Source organism: Mercenaria mercenaria, chromosome 11 (genome assembly GCF_021730395.1).
Source record: "Mercenaria mercenaria strain notata chromosome 11, MADL_Memer_1, whole genome shotgun sequence".
NCBI lineage: Eukaryota > Metazoa > Mollusca > Bivalvia > Venerida > Veneridae > Mercenaria > Mercenaria mercenaria.
In genome coordinates this window covers 32,514,798-32,532,643 of record NC_069371.1, presented here as the reverse complement: position 1 = coordinate 32,532,643, position 17,846 = coordinate 32,514,798, and the positions used below count along the sequence as shown (strand labels likewise).

Below are 17,846 nucleotides of genomic sequence, written 5' to 3'. Positions count from 1 at the left end.
GGAGTAGTTCCTTTTATGGTATGAATGAAATATCCGAGCATCTTGACAAAGAAACTTCTACAGTCACGCGAGCACAAAAACACAAGAGGTTATCATCCTTTGAAGATGAAAATAAAATAATAAAAAATCTTAGGAAAATTAGACCCTTTCTGGAAACTCCAGGTCGTCAAGCTGAATCGATGCAAAAAGCCCCCAAAAATCCAATCACAAAATTAAATTTGGATGATTTCATCAAGTGGATTGAAAACCATAAGGTCAATTTGTTCTATGAACTGTAGACAACACTTGATGGTGTGATAGGTTTTAATTTGGATCTTGTACAGTAAGACCAGAGTTATGGCCCTTGACTTTAAAATAGAATTAAAACAGGCTAAGTTTGTGTCATATATATCTTAAAAAGTATTTGTCCCAGTCTTGTGATACATTACAGGAATATTACTTAGCATGTGAAGTTGTGCATGTGTGATTTTGTTAGAGATATTACTCGGTCAGACCAGAGTTGTGATTATATAGCATGTGATGCTGCGCACCTTGTGTTCTGTTTGTGATTTCACTCAGCCAAAGTGGAGTTACGGTCCTTGAAAAAAATTGGTACATGATGTTATTGCACATGGAGAATGAAAGGATATTCAAAATGCAAAATTTATCATTTGATCAGTAAAAAACTGCCTGCTCAAATTGAAGGAATTTTTATATCAGTATCCTTCCAAATTGTAGTGTACATAATTTTTCAATGATACATTGGAACACTACAAAAATTGCAGTATCTCAATTAACAACCATATGTTCAAACTGCCACTCTAGTGCAATATCAGGGTTACATATGCTGCAACATGTTTGTAGTTGAACTGTTGTGTGAAAGCCAAAGTAGCTGTTAATTATTTCCCTTTTACACTGTGCAATATTCCTTCATTTCTTTTCTCATTGAACCTGAAGCTAAATCTCCTCTGTTGAAATACAGAATAGCCTGTGAATCTGAACCTGTCCTTCCTGCTCGGCCAATTTCTTGAACATATGCTGAAAAAGACAGTTGTGTTTGAGGTTTTCTCTTGTTGAGATAATGATGTGTATATGTAGAATGAAATTCAAGCTGATTACTCTTATATTTCTAAAAACATTTTCTTTATGATATTGTATAACTTTAACTTATCTTAAGGAGGTAGGTTACCTTCATATTTGTATGTGCGCATGTCCAACCGGAAGCTAACGTGACGATTTACGACGACGTTTACGACAAACTAAATGTGTTTGTATATTCATTCTTCTGAAAACAAATCATGAACCTGTCTTCGATCTGATGCTTTATGGTTTAATAATGCAGAAATAATGAATAAATTGCCGCAGAAACGCTTCAAAACAATGTTGCCTTAAAATGACGTCACTGATGTCATGACGTTACGTGTCAGTTACCGCGCAAAATTAATAGCTTTTACCTTGAAAGTACATAATTCTGTGCATTTTCTTTATTTTAACTATTTTCAAATAACCAATATTTGCTGAAATACTTTTTACGAGTCTTTTGCTCTGAATAATAATCAATATTTTGCTTCTTTTATGTAGTTATATTGAAATGTTATGCGGAATGTAAGAAAATGGATGATGATAAGCAATGTTATTTGGAATATAGTTGGGTGAAAGGTTACTTGTTACGGCCATTTTCAAATAGAAAATCTAGCAGTTTGATTTGTAATACCTATTTTTCAGGTTCCGTTGATAATTTGTTACTTATGTACTAAAACTAAGATCTAAAATTGTTCAAATTTCAGTAGAAAATTGTGGTTTCTTGAATTGAATTGATGTTACCATGGAAACGAAGCCCGTGACCTATGTATCTAAATGTAAAATTTAATAGCGTTGACACTGGTCTATTTAAGAAACACAGCTTCGGCTTTTTATTTTCATTTCAACAATATACATGAGAATAATAGCAGCATGCTGAACGATTTTTCCATGAAAAATTCAAGACGAGGGGTACTGCTGTAAGTATTCTAAGCTGTGAAATTTGTTTGAATAAATGCAAATAACACGAAAATGTAACTTACATTAGAAATAATAAGTTTTAAAGCTACATCAACTAGAAAGATAATCTTATTCAATACTTTTAATAAGAAATTACGACAAAAAGCAAGAGATAAGCTATTGTAAACATCTCTGTTGCCATGGTTACTTTAAACTTTAAGAAAAATAGGGTACCATGTAAAGTGCTTGGTATTTTGCTAATAATATTACCCAAATATTCCATGTTGGTCATTAACAGAATGGCACTGAAGCCGTCGAAAACCCCTATTTTTATACATAGTTGTTTAAAAATGAGAGAAAATGCGTTACCATGGAAACACAAGCCCCGCGACATATACATTTTAAGCTTATATTAGAAAGCTAACGTGCATATTAGTAAAATTATCAATTATGCAGACTTCTACGGATATCAATGAAATTAAAATACACTGAAAAGTGTTAAATATCCATATTTTCCTTCTTCTTTCAATATGAAATACCTTTGGAGGGTCATGTTCTTCAAACCTGGATAAAAAATGAACTTGAAGGGACAGAGACAAACGAAATTGAGATTGTAGCAGTTAAAACTTCATATTACAAGAAGTACAAAAGAATGTTGCGGTTCAACTAATTTGAATTTACCCTTGTAACAAGGTAACCTTCCTCCTTAATATGTTATCTAATTTATATTAAAAAAGAAGTATTTGCTGATGTTATTGTTTATCAAAGACAAAGACCAATGAAGAAAAGAAATCACAGTTATTGCAAATCTAAGTTATTGACTTTAAGTGATTTTAATTATTTTATGCTACGGAGCTTGCATAAATACAGATTTATTGAAAAATAAATATATTTATGCAAGTACGGGACGGTACGGGTTTTAATATTATTCAATTGCGGAGCACGAAAAGCTTACGCGCAAATTATCAAGAACTTCAAACCCTCCCTCCCATCCCTGGTATGCTCAGTATACCTATAGTTGTAGATAGTTCGACATATACCAGTCATTTTTGTTGTCTTGATAGATATGTCATTACAGTTTCATTGTAAAAATGATGTTCAACATATGGTAGTCATTGTTATAATAGATATTTCTCATACTTCTTAATTGTTAGCATGACATTCAACATACATTTATAAATGCTGTATTGATACTTCATATGTAAATATAAATATATTGATATCATTACTTTTAACTATAAGGCTGACATTCAGCGTGCTATTATTATTATGCTAGTTATTGTGTCATTACTTTTTGACTATAAGACTGACATTCAACATAATATTATACTAAACATTGTTAATTAATGGATATGTTTTTCAGTTTTTTCCTAGATGTAAGACTATCATTCATTGCTTATTGGCATAAAGGTTAGATCCCCACCTTTGATGATGCATATCAACTGTTAATATTTGTCTTTTCTTGACAAAATTAGTCACCTATCACATATTATGTATGATGCTGTAACAGAACCATTTATTGTTAATTGTGTTTTCAAATTCGTCATTTAGATATTAAATGACAGATTTCAATCAAAGATACGTGTTGGGTTTTGATTTGATTTACTACATCATCAAACAGAGCTCATAAAGTGAGTGTAAGATATATACCTTGGTTATATGGAGCTTATGCTACGGAGCTTGCATAAATATTCTTGGATCTGAAATGTAATAGTACATGATGCTGGACAAGTGTACGTAGTGTTATTCATTGTATATTTTATGGTCCATCCATACTATTTAACTGTAACATAATTCACTGTGGGGAATCACATGATCAAAATAATCTCTAAACCAAAATAAATTTATGAATAATATTGGATTAATTTGAAGCAAGTTCTGCTGTAAATCCTAAATATAGCCTATCATATGGCATCATAGATTTATCCTAAAACTACATAAATTTCCATCACAATCAACTTCTGGTTATCTGGAACTCTTCAAGAGACTGAGACTTCTTATTTTCCTTAGTGTGTGTGATTACTAGAAATATACCATCATTGTTAACTACATAACTATTTAACACTTTTCATTTGTCATCCCTTACAGAAGCAAGCCTCTGTGGCGTACATGCTGCGTATTTGCTGTGTATATGCCGCGATCACAGTAGTACGCCAGAGGAGTACATTTTACATACACCACAAGCCGCGTACATGCCGCGTACTATTTCGACGAGTACACAGCATGTACGCAGGAGGTCACTAGTACACTTCAAGTACGCAGCACAGACTCTGAAAATTTAAGGAGTACACTGCATGTACGCAGGAGGGACTTGTACAAGAAAATAGTACACTGCATGTACACCGCAGATACTTGGAAATTTATAACACTTATATTTAGTTGCATTAAAGTTGTTTCCCCTTGATGCAGTTACGCCATTTTCTTCAGATGTTTACCAAATTACATGCTACAAAAATTGATTAATTTCATTGAAAAGTGGATGAAGAAAAGCATACTAATTTATTTGATAACATCAATCTACATTATTTTGGTAAGGGTAAATACTTATTGATGCATGTCACTTATCTTTTTTCTGTTTTTTTTTTCTGTCCAAATGATCTGCATTTGCATAAGAAAGTTGGTGGGGTAAGGAATTTACATTATCACAGCAGTTTCGCCACAAGAGTACACAGCATGTATGCAGCAGGAGTACACAGCATGTACGCCGCAGGACTCGGGCCACGAGTACACAGAATGTACGCCGCAGGAGTACACAGCATGTACGCCACAGGAGTACACAGCATGTACGCCGCAGGGGTAGTACACTGCAGGCTCATTTGCATGTGAAAAGTGTATGTGCCGCGTACATGCTGCGTACTATTTTTCGCATACTAAATTCCTCCAGCGTACATCCTGTGTACTATGTAGTCCACAGCATGTACGCCGCAAGTAGTACGCGGCAGAGCTCATTTGCATGTCAAAAGTGTACTACAAACGTACTATCGGTGTATGTGCGGTGTATATCCTGCGTACTATTTAAAGCCCTTGATTTCAGTACACATCATGTACGCATCATATACGCTGTATGTACACAGCAAGAGTACGCAGCAGGCCTTTTTCTTCTGTAAGGGATATGATAGGCTATGTCTAAATTCCATATCTTATTATGTTAGGACATTTATTCATGTTCTTCAAAAAATAACTTTGGTTTAGAGATTATTTTGATCATGTGATACCCCACACTGAATTCCACTTAAGGCTGAACACCACTAAATCCAGCTGTTCTTTATTTCATATAAAATTCACTCACTTTATAACGGTTTTTCGACATTTTCTAGCATATCAGATTTTCAGAGACTTATATTCCCATAAAGAACTAGATCGCTACTTTAGAAAAACAAAAAGAAAATGGGGTGTTAACTTTTATATAAGAAAACTACAGTTCGTTAAATACAACCCGCTGAATTTACTACTTTTCGCTTCTTTCAATTTCTCTTTTCGTGACATTAAATTCTTACGCCGCCATTTTTATCTAGCATGCGATAGGAACATGCCGATTTCAATAGAATGCAAAGTGATACATACTGAAACGCAGTAGGGTAAAAGTAAGCACGTTGCTGCCGAGAAAATGCACTAGGAAAGGAAAAAAGATTAGTACTATTTATATTTGGACTACTTGTGACTAGACCTGCGGAGGCTTACATTCTATTTGGTAGTGATCAGACTATAAGAGAAAATTTTTGTTTGATTTTTCCATGAATTTGCATTCATTTTCAAGGTACACCTATTTTACAATGATTCTGCTTAGTTTTGGTGCAAAATATTGAGAAAATGTAGAGAAATGACAATTCATTACAGGTCACCCCCATCCCCAAAAATATGCAAAATTTAGCCCTGTGCAGGCAATATTTCAATTTATTTTACCTTATTCGTGGAATTTACATTTAACATACATTTAATCGTTACGATGTTTGTCATTTTCATTCAGAAACATGATAATTTCAATATTATTTAGGCAACTGAAGTGCTAAAATGCGAGAATAGACATTTACTAGGTCTTAAAACGAACCAAAATAGTGCCACCTGGTCGAAAATTTGATCTAAATTCCAAAAACACAAGAAATTTAAGCGTTTTTAGGCATTTGTTACCGTTTTACATCATAAAGAATAGATTAATGGCATTTCCATTCATTTTCGAGGGGTTTCAGAAAATACCATGTATTGCCCCTTATAGGCTGAACACCACTAAATCCAGCTGTTCTTTATTTCATATAAAATTCACTCACTTCATAACGGTTTTTCGACATTTTCTAGCATATCAGATTTTCAGAGACTTATATTCCCATAAAGAACTAGATCGCTACTTTAGAAAAACAAAAAGAAAATGGGGTGTTAACTTTTATATAAGAAAACTACAGTTCATTAAATACAACCCGCTGAATTTACTACTTTTCGCTTCTTTCAATTTCTCTTTTCGTGACTTTAAATTCTTTCGCCGCCATTTTTATCTAGCATGCGATAGGAACATGCCGATTTCAATAGAATGCAAAGTGATACATACTGAAATGCGGTAGGGTAAAAGTAAGCACGTTGCTGCCGAGAAAATGCACTAGGAAAGGAAAAAAGATTAGTACTATTTATATTTGGACTACTTGTGACTAGACCTGCGGAGGCTTACATTCTATTTGGTAGTGATCAGCCTTAAGCTGTCACAAATGTGTGTTGCACAATTCCTGTTCTCAAACAGTCGCATTCAAACAGAGTCTGCAATCATTTTGCTTGGTTGCTGTACTTTGAAAGGATATTACAGATTTTTCATTAAATGGAGTGGCTCTATTGAACAAATGGTGCCTTTGTTTTGAAGAACAAGCCATAATATGTAACAAGAGGACCATGATGGTCCTGAATAGCTCACCTCTTCCCACATGACCCAGTTTTGAGTATGACGTCGTTTTTTCTATTATTTGACATAGTGACCTAGTTTTTGAGCTCATGTGACCCAGTTTTAAACTTTACCTAGATATTATCAAGATAAAAATTCTGACCAATTTTCATGAAGATCCATTGAAAAATATGGTCTCTAGAGAGGTCACAAGGTTTTTCTATTATTTGACCTATTGACCTAGTTTTTGAAGGTAGGTGACCCTGTTTTGAACTTTACCTAGATATGATCAAGGTGAACATTCTCACTAATTTTCACGAAGATCTCATGAAAATATGGCCTCTAGAGAGGTCACAAGGTTTTTCTATTTTTATACCTACTGGCCTAGTTTTTGACCGCACTTGACCCAGTTTCGAAACTGATCTAGACATCATCAAGGTGAACATTCAGATCAATTTTCATGAAGATCCATTGAAAAATATGGCCTCTAGAGAGGTCAAAAGATTTTAATAATTTTAGACCTACTGACCTAGTTTTTGACCGCAGTTGACCCAGTTTCAAACTTGACCTAGATATCATAAAGATGAACATTCAGACCAACTTTCATACAGATCCCATGAAAAGTATGGCCTTTAGAGAGGTCACAAGGTTTTTTTATTATTTGACCTACTGATCTAGTTTTTTAAGGCACGTAACCCAGTTTCAAACTTGACCTAGATATCATCCAGGTGAACATTCTGACCAATTTTCATACAGATCCCATGAAAAATATGGCCTCTAGAGAAGTCACAAGGTTTTTCTATTATTTGACCTACTGACCTAGTTTTTGATGGCATGTGACCCACTTTCGAACTTGATCTAGATATCATCAAGGTGAACATTCTGACCAATTTTCATGAAGATCTCATGAAATATATGGCCTCTAGAGAGGTCACAAGGTTTTTCTATTTTTAGACCTACTGACCTAGTTTTTGACCGCACGTGACCCATTTTCGAACTTGACCTAGATATCATCAAGATGAATATTCAGACCAACTTTCATACAAATCCCATGAAAAATATGGCCTTTAGAGAGGTCACAAGGTTTTTCTATTATTTGACCTACTGACCTAGTTTTTGAAGGCACGTGACCCAGTTTCGAACTTGACCTAGATATCATCAAGGTGAACGTTCTGACCAATTTTCATAAAGATCTTGTGAAATATATGGCCTCTAGAGAGGCCACAAGGTTTTTCTATTTTTAGAGCTACTGACCTAGTTTTTGAAGACATGTGACCCAGTTTCAAACTTGACCTAGATATCATCAAGATGAACATTCTGACCAATGTTCATAAAGATCCCATGAAAAATGTGACCTCTAGAGTGGTCACAAGCAAAAGTTTACGGACGCACGCACGGACAGACGACGGACACCGCGCGATCACAAAAGCTCACCTTGTCACTCTGTGACAGGTGAGCTAAAAATAAGACATACTTTCCAGTGAAGTTGGTGGCCGGGCATGAATAACTCTCTTAACCTGTTTCAGATCTGCTCCCATCCCTAGTGCCACAGTTGAAAATATCAGCCTGATATGACAATCTCCATCTGGCTTTTGAAAGTTTGACAGAATGGCCTCTTTCAGCTGTGAAGTTTTAGCAATATTATAGAATTAACTAATTGAGCTGCGCCATGAGAAAATCAACATATTGACTTTGCGATCAGCATGGATCAAGACCAGTCTGCGCATCTACGCAGTCTGGCCAGGATCCATGCTGTTAGCTTTCAAAGACTATTGCAATTAGAGAAACCTTTATCGAACAGCATGGATCCTGACCAGACTTTGCAAACCTACTACCGGTATGTTGGTTTTCTCATGGCACGGCTTAATTTTTTTTTTAAATTCTGATAAGCTATATTAGTTGAATTTACTGCAGTGGCCAATTACTAGTTCCACCGTGCTGTAATACTGTAATTCAGAAATCAGGTTTAGGAAACATTATCAAGTTGAACTTATAGAGTTTAATAATGGCTGATATGCAATGCTATCTCATAAAACTTACTTTTCCGGAATCGTTTTCCATAGAAGAATGAAACATGACAACTCTGGAGTTCTCAGGTCTGCTCTCTCCAGCATAGAAATCTTTTTCGAAAAAAAAAAAAATGAGTTAGGGGAACTAAAAAGAACTTAATTAAATCAAAAACATAAAAAAGTCTTTTACGAAAATTTGAAATATTTTCAAAAAAAATTTCATATGTAATGTATATTGTTCTTTTCTTAATCAGACTGGTGACAAAAAAAATCATACTTACTCCATCCTATAATGATGTACCATACTACTCGTGTTTTCTCAGTAAACACGGAGACAAAGATAATCATGTGTATGTATACTGCCTCCATAAATATCCACATGTAACTGGCAACCAACACGTATTTATATAATGTGAAGAAAGAACGACATTCCCAATGCTGAAACAAAAGAGTAAATGTTATTTTACTATAAGTATTTGACGAAGATGATCATGTGTATGTAAACTAACTGGCAACCAACACGTATTTATATAATGTGAAGAAAGAACGACATTCCAAATGCTGAAACACTAAACAGTTATTGTTATTTTATGATATTAAGTATTTCAAACAACTGAGCGTAGGTTTCAGATATATTTTAAACATAACAAAAATCAAATATGTAAAATTTGTCGCACAATATAGGCGCATTTTCTATTTTCATACAACCACACCTGTTCTCCTCAGATACAAAAAAAATGTATTTTCTTACCTAGTCGAAGTAAATAACATTCAGTACATTTCAAAACGTACACCCATAGATTTTTGCACAGAATACAGTTAGATTTTTTTTTTTAAAAAGCATAAGAAATCGATCGTGTTATGCGTGTTATACTGAGCATCTGTACTACAACACATTTTAACAACAAAATAAATTGACAAAAGTCCTAAATTGGAAAACAGATCAAACGTTCATATTTGTCAAGTAGTGTAAGCCTTTTGGATGTATTACTCTTCACAGTGAGAATAAACTAGATTTTTAAAACAAGAGCTGTCGGAGGACAGCAACGCTCGACTATTTAACAGCCTTGTCGCTTGAATGAATAAGAAAGTCGAAAAAGGGGCATAATTTAGTAAAAAAGTAAAATAGGGTTATGGAACCTGCATAGTGCTTATCAGCTCATGACAGTGGACAAGTGTATGAAGTTTCAATCCATTCCCATTAGTGGGTACTGAGATACCAGCTTACATATAAGAATTTAACCCAAAAACTCCTAAGTTCAAAAAGGGGCATAATTTTGTAAAATGCAAAGTTGAGTTATTGACCCTTTGCACTGCATGTCATATCATGACAGTGAACTAGTGTGTGAAGTTTCAATCCTTTCCCATTAGTGAGTACTGAGATACCAGCTTACATACAAAACCTTAACCAAAAATTTTTAAGTCGAAAAAGGGGCATAATTTTGTAAAAAAGCAAAACAGAGTTATGGAACCTGTGCAATGTAAGTCAGTTTATCACAGTAAATAAGTGTGTGAAGTTTCAATCCATTCCCACAAGTGGTTACTGAGATACCAGCTTACATACAAAACCTTAACCAAAAATTTTTAAGTCAAAAAAGGGGCATAATTTTGTAAAAAAGCAAAACAGAGTTATGGAACCTGTGCAGTGTAAGTCAGTTTATCACAGTGAATAAGTGTGTGAAGTTTCAATCCATTCCTACAAGTGGTTGCTGAGATACCAGCTTACATACAAAAACTTAACCAAATCGGGACGCGGACGCCGACGTGGACGCCGACGCATGGGCGAGTCCAATAGCTCTACTTTCTATGAATAGTCGAGCTAATGACATTGTGTATAATGCAATAATTTTATCTTTATTTGATAAAAATAGCAATTTATGACTTAAAAACAACTCGCCCAGTGGAAATGTAAAAAAAAATAAGACAAATGATTTGTTTTGATCTGTTAGGGTTTTCAAAATCTCAACGGTAATTTTACGGAGAAGAAATATTACAAAAACAATGAAATTGAAACATTCGAGACTTCCACAAAACCATTAGATTGGATTCTAATTTTTTATTTTTATTGTAGTTTGGAGCTAATTTTCCAATTTAAATCTTGATTTCTTAAATTACACAAAAGTAGGAATTGCAAACCTGCGCTAGATATGACATTTTCGAAATTCAAGTTTCTAAACAATTAATTAAAAGTGTTTTTAAAGAAAGCTTTATTATGATAAGGAATTGAAAATTTAAATTGAAAATCTGATCTAGATTTTTAGAAATCCGATTAGCAAAGTTGTGCGTTTTTTAATGAACTGTGCTGTTGAAACAATTTTCTTATTAACTAGTAAAGGAAACTTAAGCACAACAATATTTTTTGTCATGTTTTAAACTATAAAAACGCCATGGTTAATATTCAATGACAGACTTTATATTGTACATAGAAAACAGTTGTTTCAAATAACTAAAAGCATGCGCACCCCTCCCCCACGAAAAAAGACCGGTACTGTTATTGCCCTCCAGATATGTTTCCGCAACGATGTTATTCTTTTTCTTTCGTTATCTTAGGTTACTTTTGTGAAGTTCTCAATTTAGGTTTACTCAAAAGATTATCTCTTAATACACCTGTCGTAAACGTTGCAAACTAGTATTATTCAAGTATTTTATTTACAGCAAACGTTTAATATAATCGCTTAGGAAACATAACTGTATTATCTCAAATTATCTTATTGAATTTATGAGTTTATAGTATAGGAATTATATTTTGCAAAAATTACATTTTTACTGAATTAGAAATGGCATGAAAACTGCATTAATGCAAATGTACTTTCATGTTTTCTCGTTTCGCTTAACGCTACAACGACATAACAAATAAAGAAAGAAAACACACATGTCGCAAAAATACGTCAAATTGAAATGTTACATGCTTGTTACTATAACAGCAAATGATTCCGTTTAGACAGGTATTTGGGAACGTGAGGGGTGTACACATTTTATTACTTCTCATGAACAGACTCAGTCAAACTGAGATATATTATTTTGCTTGGTTGCTTTCTAAGTCTCCAAATGACCTTCTTATAGACTTTATTAATAATAACAACAGCAGTCTTTACGTGCCGTGCAACGGCTGTAAAAAGTCACCCCATACTCGGACTCGGTGTCGTTATATTTTTCTGGTCCTAGTCCTTTACTATAATAACGGAAGCTTAAGCCGTGAGTGTTCTGGCACGTTATCTACGTACAAATCAAACCAACTCTTTTTTTTAATTTTGCTTGGTTGAGTTCTATGCTTCCTTGGAAGTGATTTCCTTAGATTGTTTTATGACGGATTAATCCGCAAATTTACTCAATGACATTTACTTAAGCTTGGAAATTATTAGTTCAATAAAAGTGTTGCTGATAATATTCCTTCTAATAAGAATAATAATAATAGTATATAAAAGCAACCAAGGCCTAATAATGTGCAACTCTTACTCAAAATAGCATACCAACTTTCTAGAAAATACAACTAGTCATGTCAAAACTTTTATTTTACATAATCTGGTTGATCTCGTATTATTACAGACACTTCATCCCGGTACATGTATCACTCAATACTATGTTTAAAATATCTCACTCTGTTGCTTCAGATGGCGTAACAGGCATTTATTGAAAACTAAAATATTGATACTCGTTTGTTAGCAGTAATGATGCTAGTATTTAATTCTGGCATCGCGGTGATAATTCTAGAAAATTTATGCCTTTGTGGTACAAGATCTAAAACGGGCGATGAAATATCACATTTTTACTGGGAAGGCGATCGTGTTGTAATGAATATATTTTATTTTTCTTCCAGGGTCTCTTGTCGGCATTTTACTTTTTATCTTAATCCGACATTTTTTGTCAGTAATGATAAAACACTGATGTAACGAGTTTAAGGGACTATAAACTAAATGCACTGTTTGTTATCGTGATTGAATAAAATGAAAAGACATGTTTTTTACAAAACTGAAAGCACTGTTCCTCTTAAATGTTGATGTGTCTTTGCATATACGTGCCTTGCATTAAAGTCAAATGAAAAACTCTAGTGCAAATGTTGCTGTAAGAAAGAGGGTATGTAGATAGACTTGGGTAAAATAGGTCTGTATAAAATGATAGAATGATTAATCCGGCCCAAATATGCACGTAAATAGATATTTTTTGAATTTGAAGGGCATCACACCCAGTGATGTGTTATTCCTGCAGGCTTCAAGTTAAACCATAATAGCGCTGGAAACCATACAATATTAAAAGAGAACAATTACTTTCTTGTTCCATTCACTTTAAAGCTGTTATTCAAATTGGTAGGTAAAACAGCTTGTATCCATCAGCCTGTATCGCTGTAATTGCTTGATCAGTTTTTTCCTACATGTCTAAATGTACATCTTATATAATACTGTTTACAAAAGGTATGAAACGATTCACTATTGAAAGGAGAACTGAAACTGTTTCATCAAAGAATGCTACTTTTCGTCCATTGTAAATAAGTAATCTGGCCCCATTTTCAAACAAGAGGAATATCCGGCCCAAAATATGTAAGTATTAACTTCGCAAATATCTGAGCCTGGCCTTAAAATCCACTCCAGCTCTTTTCATTTGTAATTAAAAGTTCAGCAACGGATGAAAATTAAACACCAAACAACTTAACAAACTGAAACAAAATGCAATATTTATAGCGAGCTAACCCTAAAAAGGTTATTGAACAATATAGCACAAATTAAAGAACTTGATGCGATATGACTGTTTTGAAGTTTTGACACATTATTTCGCACGCGTGTGAAGAATAAGTTCCTATTCTCAACATTTTCAAAAGCGACACATGTATTTGTCAATGTCACAAATTGACATACGGGCCTTATTTTATATGTAGTGTAAATGCAGGTATTGCATAAATCTTTTTGTAAATTTTGAGTTTTTGAGGTAATGTCAGATTCACGCATGAAATACCTCTCATGTTTTTTCTGTATTTCATAACTTAAATTTCCATTAAATTTCATTGAATTCTGTTCAGTAATAAGAAAGTTGATATTTTAATAAACTTCAGTAATTCATGTTTTTATCCCCAAAACCACTAAAAATGGCCTCAAATTGTCAATTTAAATTCGCGCCAAAGTAGTTAGTTTCCCCCGGGCTATATCGTGAATCCGTGAAAATTTACAATAGTCATAGCTCACGGCTTAGCCGTGAATCCCATGAAATTTAGTATTTGCGGGACATTATCCTTTAAAATAGACTGGGCTAGGATATGCCTTGCGCACACCACCTTACGATTTTTATAGACGAATCTATGCCCTGATTTATATTTTCTTGCTAGAAATTTATGCTCGATCGAGGTAAGAAATTTATTTGTTAGATTTTTGTATGATTTTTGCTTTACGATTTTTATTTGGTAAATTTTTGTTCATTCTACAAAATTTCTGTAACATTTATTTTTTGGGCACATGATTTTGGCTAGTTTCGGTATGTCAGGATAATTTATTAAATTTTTCAGACTTTTGTAAATTATTTCGAAGAGGAATCTAAAATGTTTCATTTATACAAGATGTAAAATTTGTACTGAAATTTGTAACATGATATTTTAAAAGTACTTTGTTCAAAAACTTATGTCAAACATTTTTTTTAAATTTATGGAACGCCCATTACTGCATTGTATTGTTATGTATAAATCTATATGGCAAGTTCTAGTGCCATGTTTTGTAAATATTATTGTAATTTGTAATTGTGGCCAGTCTATAGCACATCAAATTTAATGTCCTTTGTAGTGTATGGCATTAGATATTATATGGATGCCAACTCTCATATAACGTTGATTTACATTGAATTTTGTTAATTTGTAGTTGAAAAATAATGGCTGCATTTTTATCATGTCCGGTCTATAATGTTTCATCATATACTTTTCATATCTTTTTCATACTTTAACTTTAGTCTTTTAATAATAATTCTTTGTAATAAGGGAAGTAATAATGACGTATTTTAATCATGTGACGTCTGAACTTAGTGCACATATATTTTGTATAAGTAGCACGTAAAATTTTAGGGAGCCTACGGAGGTATGGTGTACCCAAAGGAGCAGTTTTATGCCCTGACTTATTTGTTTTGCTATGGTGCTTACCATATGTTTATATTTTTAGCTTCCTTCCGCCAGACGATTTACCTGGTAAAGTCATAACCCGGAAGAAACAATGCCCGGGGTTCAACTTGTCTTCACTCGCCTGGATGTGATATTCCCAGCGCAGAGCTTTCGCCCCATGGTTGTGCCGTAAAACCGCAAAGACGATGATTTTGTATCCTCTGAAGTCAGCTCAGGGATGCAATCACCTACCCCATAGGGAGCCAACACGGAATCAACGTATTCACGGTTTAAAGGGACTGAATTTAGAGATCTGTTTTGTTTGTGCTACTTAAAGTTCACAATTACATTAAAGACCTGTGTCACGTCAGATTAGAATGGACTATAAGAACTTTTGTATCTAGAGATACTGAAATTTTTTTTTTCTTTCTGATAATCAGTTTTTTTTTTTTCTTTTCATACTATTCATTGTTAATAATCATCTTTGTAAATAAATTTGTAAATATTGAAAAGGGTGTTGATTTGTTTCTGATGGTTACTGTCGCCGTTAGGGCCCTTTCGTGTCACAATGGTGTCAGAAGTGGGATGGTCGAACCAGACCAGTAGCTATTCGAACATTATTAACACCCATTTAACTGCAGCAATAATTGTAAAGATTCCTCTTGTTTTGTTTAATTGTTACACATATAATATTTTTTATTCATTTTTCAGAGTGACGGCTTACCTCAGACAAGACAAGGACAGATCCGTAACTTCAGCAAACCCAGCTTTTGTGGTTCACAAAATGATAGACATTGTATACGACACTTGGATTCTGGGGTGATTTTTCGTTCCTTTTATTTTTTTTTTGGGTTTATTTTGTGTAAACTCTATGATTAACCATCATATACCGTGCTGAGAGTGCCCCCGCCCTTGACAAGGAGAGTTTAATCCTACTCACTCTTACTTGTGCGTCGCCCTACTTCTCCCAGTGATCCTATTAGGTATTAGTGTGCTGTATACATACCAGATACAGTATTATTTTTTTTTCATTTGTGTTGTTAGCAAGTTTGGGTTTACTTGCATTTACTTTAACCTACTCTATGTTTTAGTGCTACACAGTTTGTTTTATACCTATACTTCATCTTAGGATAAAACACTTTGATTTATATTTGTTTTATTTTTTCACACTAAATGTTAAAAACTAGTTACGTTGATTGAAATTTGATAAGGTTTGGGTATTGTTGCAGCCTACTGTCAGTACTTTTTTTGCTTGTTGCCTAGCAACCTTGATTGACACATAGTACTGTTGCGCAATTAGTGTATTATTATTTTAGTGGGGAAACGTTTTTGTGTAGTATATACGTAGTGTATAGTACTTTGTTTTGGCTTCAGTGGTAACTGTTAGACCCTTATGTAAACTAGTTTAGTCTAGTATTCCCTCACGATTTTTTTAACTATGTCTCAGGTTGTTATTAGAGCTTTTTGTACTGTAGTGTTATATAGTGTTAACGTAGTGTAATCATGACTAGTGTATAGAGTTAACGAAGGTGGGAAAGGAGTTAGGTTATGAAGAGAGGAGTTTACGTAACTTTGTTAAGGAAAGCAGGCTAGGGAACGTGAGGAAAGACGTAGTAGCTTAGAGGCTGAGAAGGAAAAAGTTTAGAGTTAGAACGAAAGTTAAATTAGATAAGTTAGAAATGGAAAAGGAGAAGTTAATGTTAGCTAGGAAGTTAGAAACAGAGAAGGAGGAAGCAGAAAGTAGGAAATTAGAAACGAGCATAAGTTTAAGACAGACTTAGAAAAGATGAGTAAGAAAAAAGGTAAGGTTAAGATGTCTCCCTTTGATGAGAAAATTGATTCCATGGATGCGTACTTGAATGTGTACGAAACGTACCTGTTGCGCAGGGACTGGGATAAAGAGATTTTGGTCACTTAACTTACCGTTCCTTCTAAAGGTACGGCAAGAGAGGTTTTTGATAGGCTTCCGTTGGAAATAGGAAGGATTATGATAAACTGAAAGCCGCTTTGCTACTTCAGTTCGAACCACTGACGATGGCTATAAGAAAAAGTTTAGAACTGAGGGGCCTCGGATAATGAGACCTTTGTGGATGTTTCTAGCCAGAATAAGTAGATATTTAGAGGGTTGGGCCCTTAGATTGAGTAAGTTAGAGAAAACGTACGAAGGATTGTTAGATTTTATTCTTAGGACCAATTTTTAGATGTAGGTAATAGAAACTATACCCAAAATTTTTGGGGTAGTAAGAGGTTAGTTAAAGCTAAGGATGTAGCAGAAGATGCAGATTTTTTTGCAAAGACTCGTGGAGTCCCAAGTAGGGTCGTGAATCGAACCAATAAGGACCGGAGCTATAAACCATTGAAATACCTCAGAGACAGTATCCTAGTAGTCGTAATGTAGGCACTAGTAATAGAGGTATTAGCAATTTTTGTAATAGAGGTAGAGGTTAAAACCCTTGGTGTAACTGAAGTGTTATAAGTGTGGTCGAATAGGGCATAGTTCATATTACTGTAGGAGTGGAAAGTACGGCGGTAAACAGTGCTAATGCAGCAGCGAGTTAGAATTTAGAGCAGGAACAGGAAAGTAGTAAAGGGAGAATAGAAATAGTAAGGAAAGTAGAAAATAGAGTAGAGGCCGTAAACCGATCAGATTTAGAGGTAGAGGAAGAAATAAGATAGAGATAGGAGTAAGTCAAGTAGGTCAGAGAGGGGAAAAATAGCATTATAAAAACTAAATGATTTTTGAGGAGTTAGGTATGCTTAGTTAAGTACATGTCTCTAAAAAACCCGTACTTGTAATGGTAGGGATGTAATCGCTATGCGAGATACAGGCTGTACATGTGTGATAGTGAAACGGAACTTAGTAGAAGCAAGTCAAGTTTTTAGAGAAAACCCGTAGATGTAAGTACATAGATGGGAGTGAACATAGGCTAGATGTAGCTAAATAGAT

General features: G+C 34.2%; 2 protein-coding genes across 2 annotated transcripts in view; both read right to left on the bottom strand.

Moving 5' to 3' along the window:
• Positions 1–873: 873 nt before the first annotated feature.
• On the bottom strand, positions 874–8,934 carry LOC128546737 (ATP-dependent DNA helicase RecQ-like). Its single transcript, XM_053518019.1, has 3 exons — positions 8,861–8,934; positions 8,295–8,461; positions 874–1,017 (listed from the first exon to the last, which is right to left on the bottom strand). Exons 1-3 carry the CDS (start codon positions 8,932–8,934, stop codon positions 890–892), a joined length of 369 nt encoding a protein of 122 aa, XP_053373994.1. The 3' UTR covers positions 874–889.
• Positions 8,935–9,075: 141 nt separating this feature from the next.
• LOC123531568 (parathyroid hormone 2 receptor-like) overlaps positions 9,076–17,846 on the bottom strand; it is a 227,006-nt gene continuing 218,235 nt past the window's right edge. Inside the window, exon 7 of the mRNA XM_053518018.1 lies at positions 9,076–9,267. Coding sequence (XP_053373993.1) covers positions 9,076–9,267 — 192 coding nt within the window. The remainder of the gene's footprint in view (positions 9,268–17,846) is intronic.

What these genes read in the sequence shown, in the direction of transcription:
- LOC128546737 (XM_053518019.1), bottom strand. Translation starts at nt 8,934, where the DNA reads ATGCTGGAGAGAGCAGACCTGAGAACTCCAGAGTTGTCATGTTTCATT. An exon ending in TGGAAAACGATTCCGGAAAA is followed by an intron (nt 8,462 to 8,860) that starts GTAAGTTTTATG and finishes TTAATTCTATAA; the next exon opens with TATTGCTAAAACTTCACAGC. An exon ending in GCCACCAACTTCACTGGAAA is followed by an intron (nt 1,018 to 8,294) that starts GTATGTCTTATT and finishes TGTCTTTTTCAG; the next exon opens with CATATGTTCAAGAAATTGGC.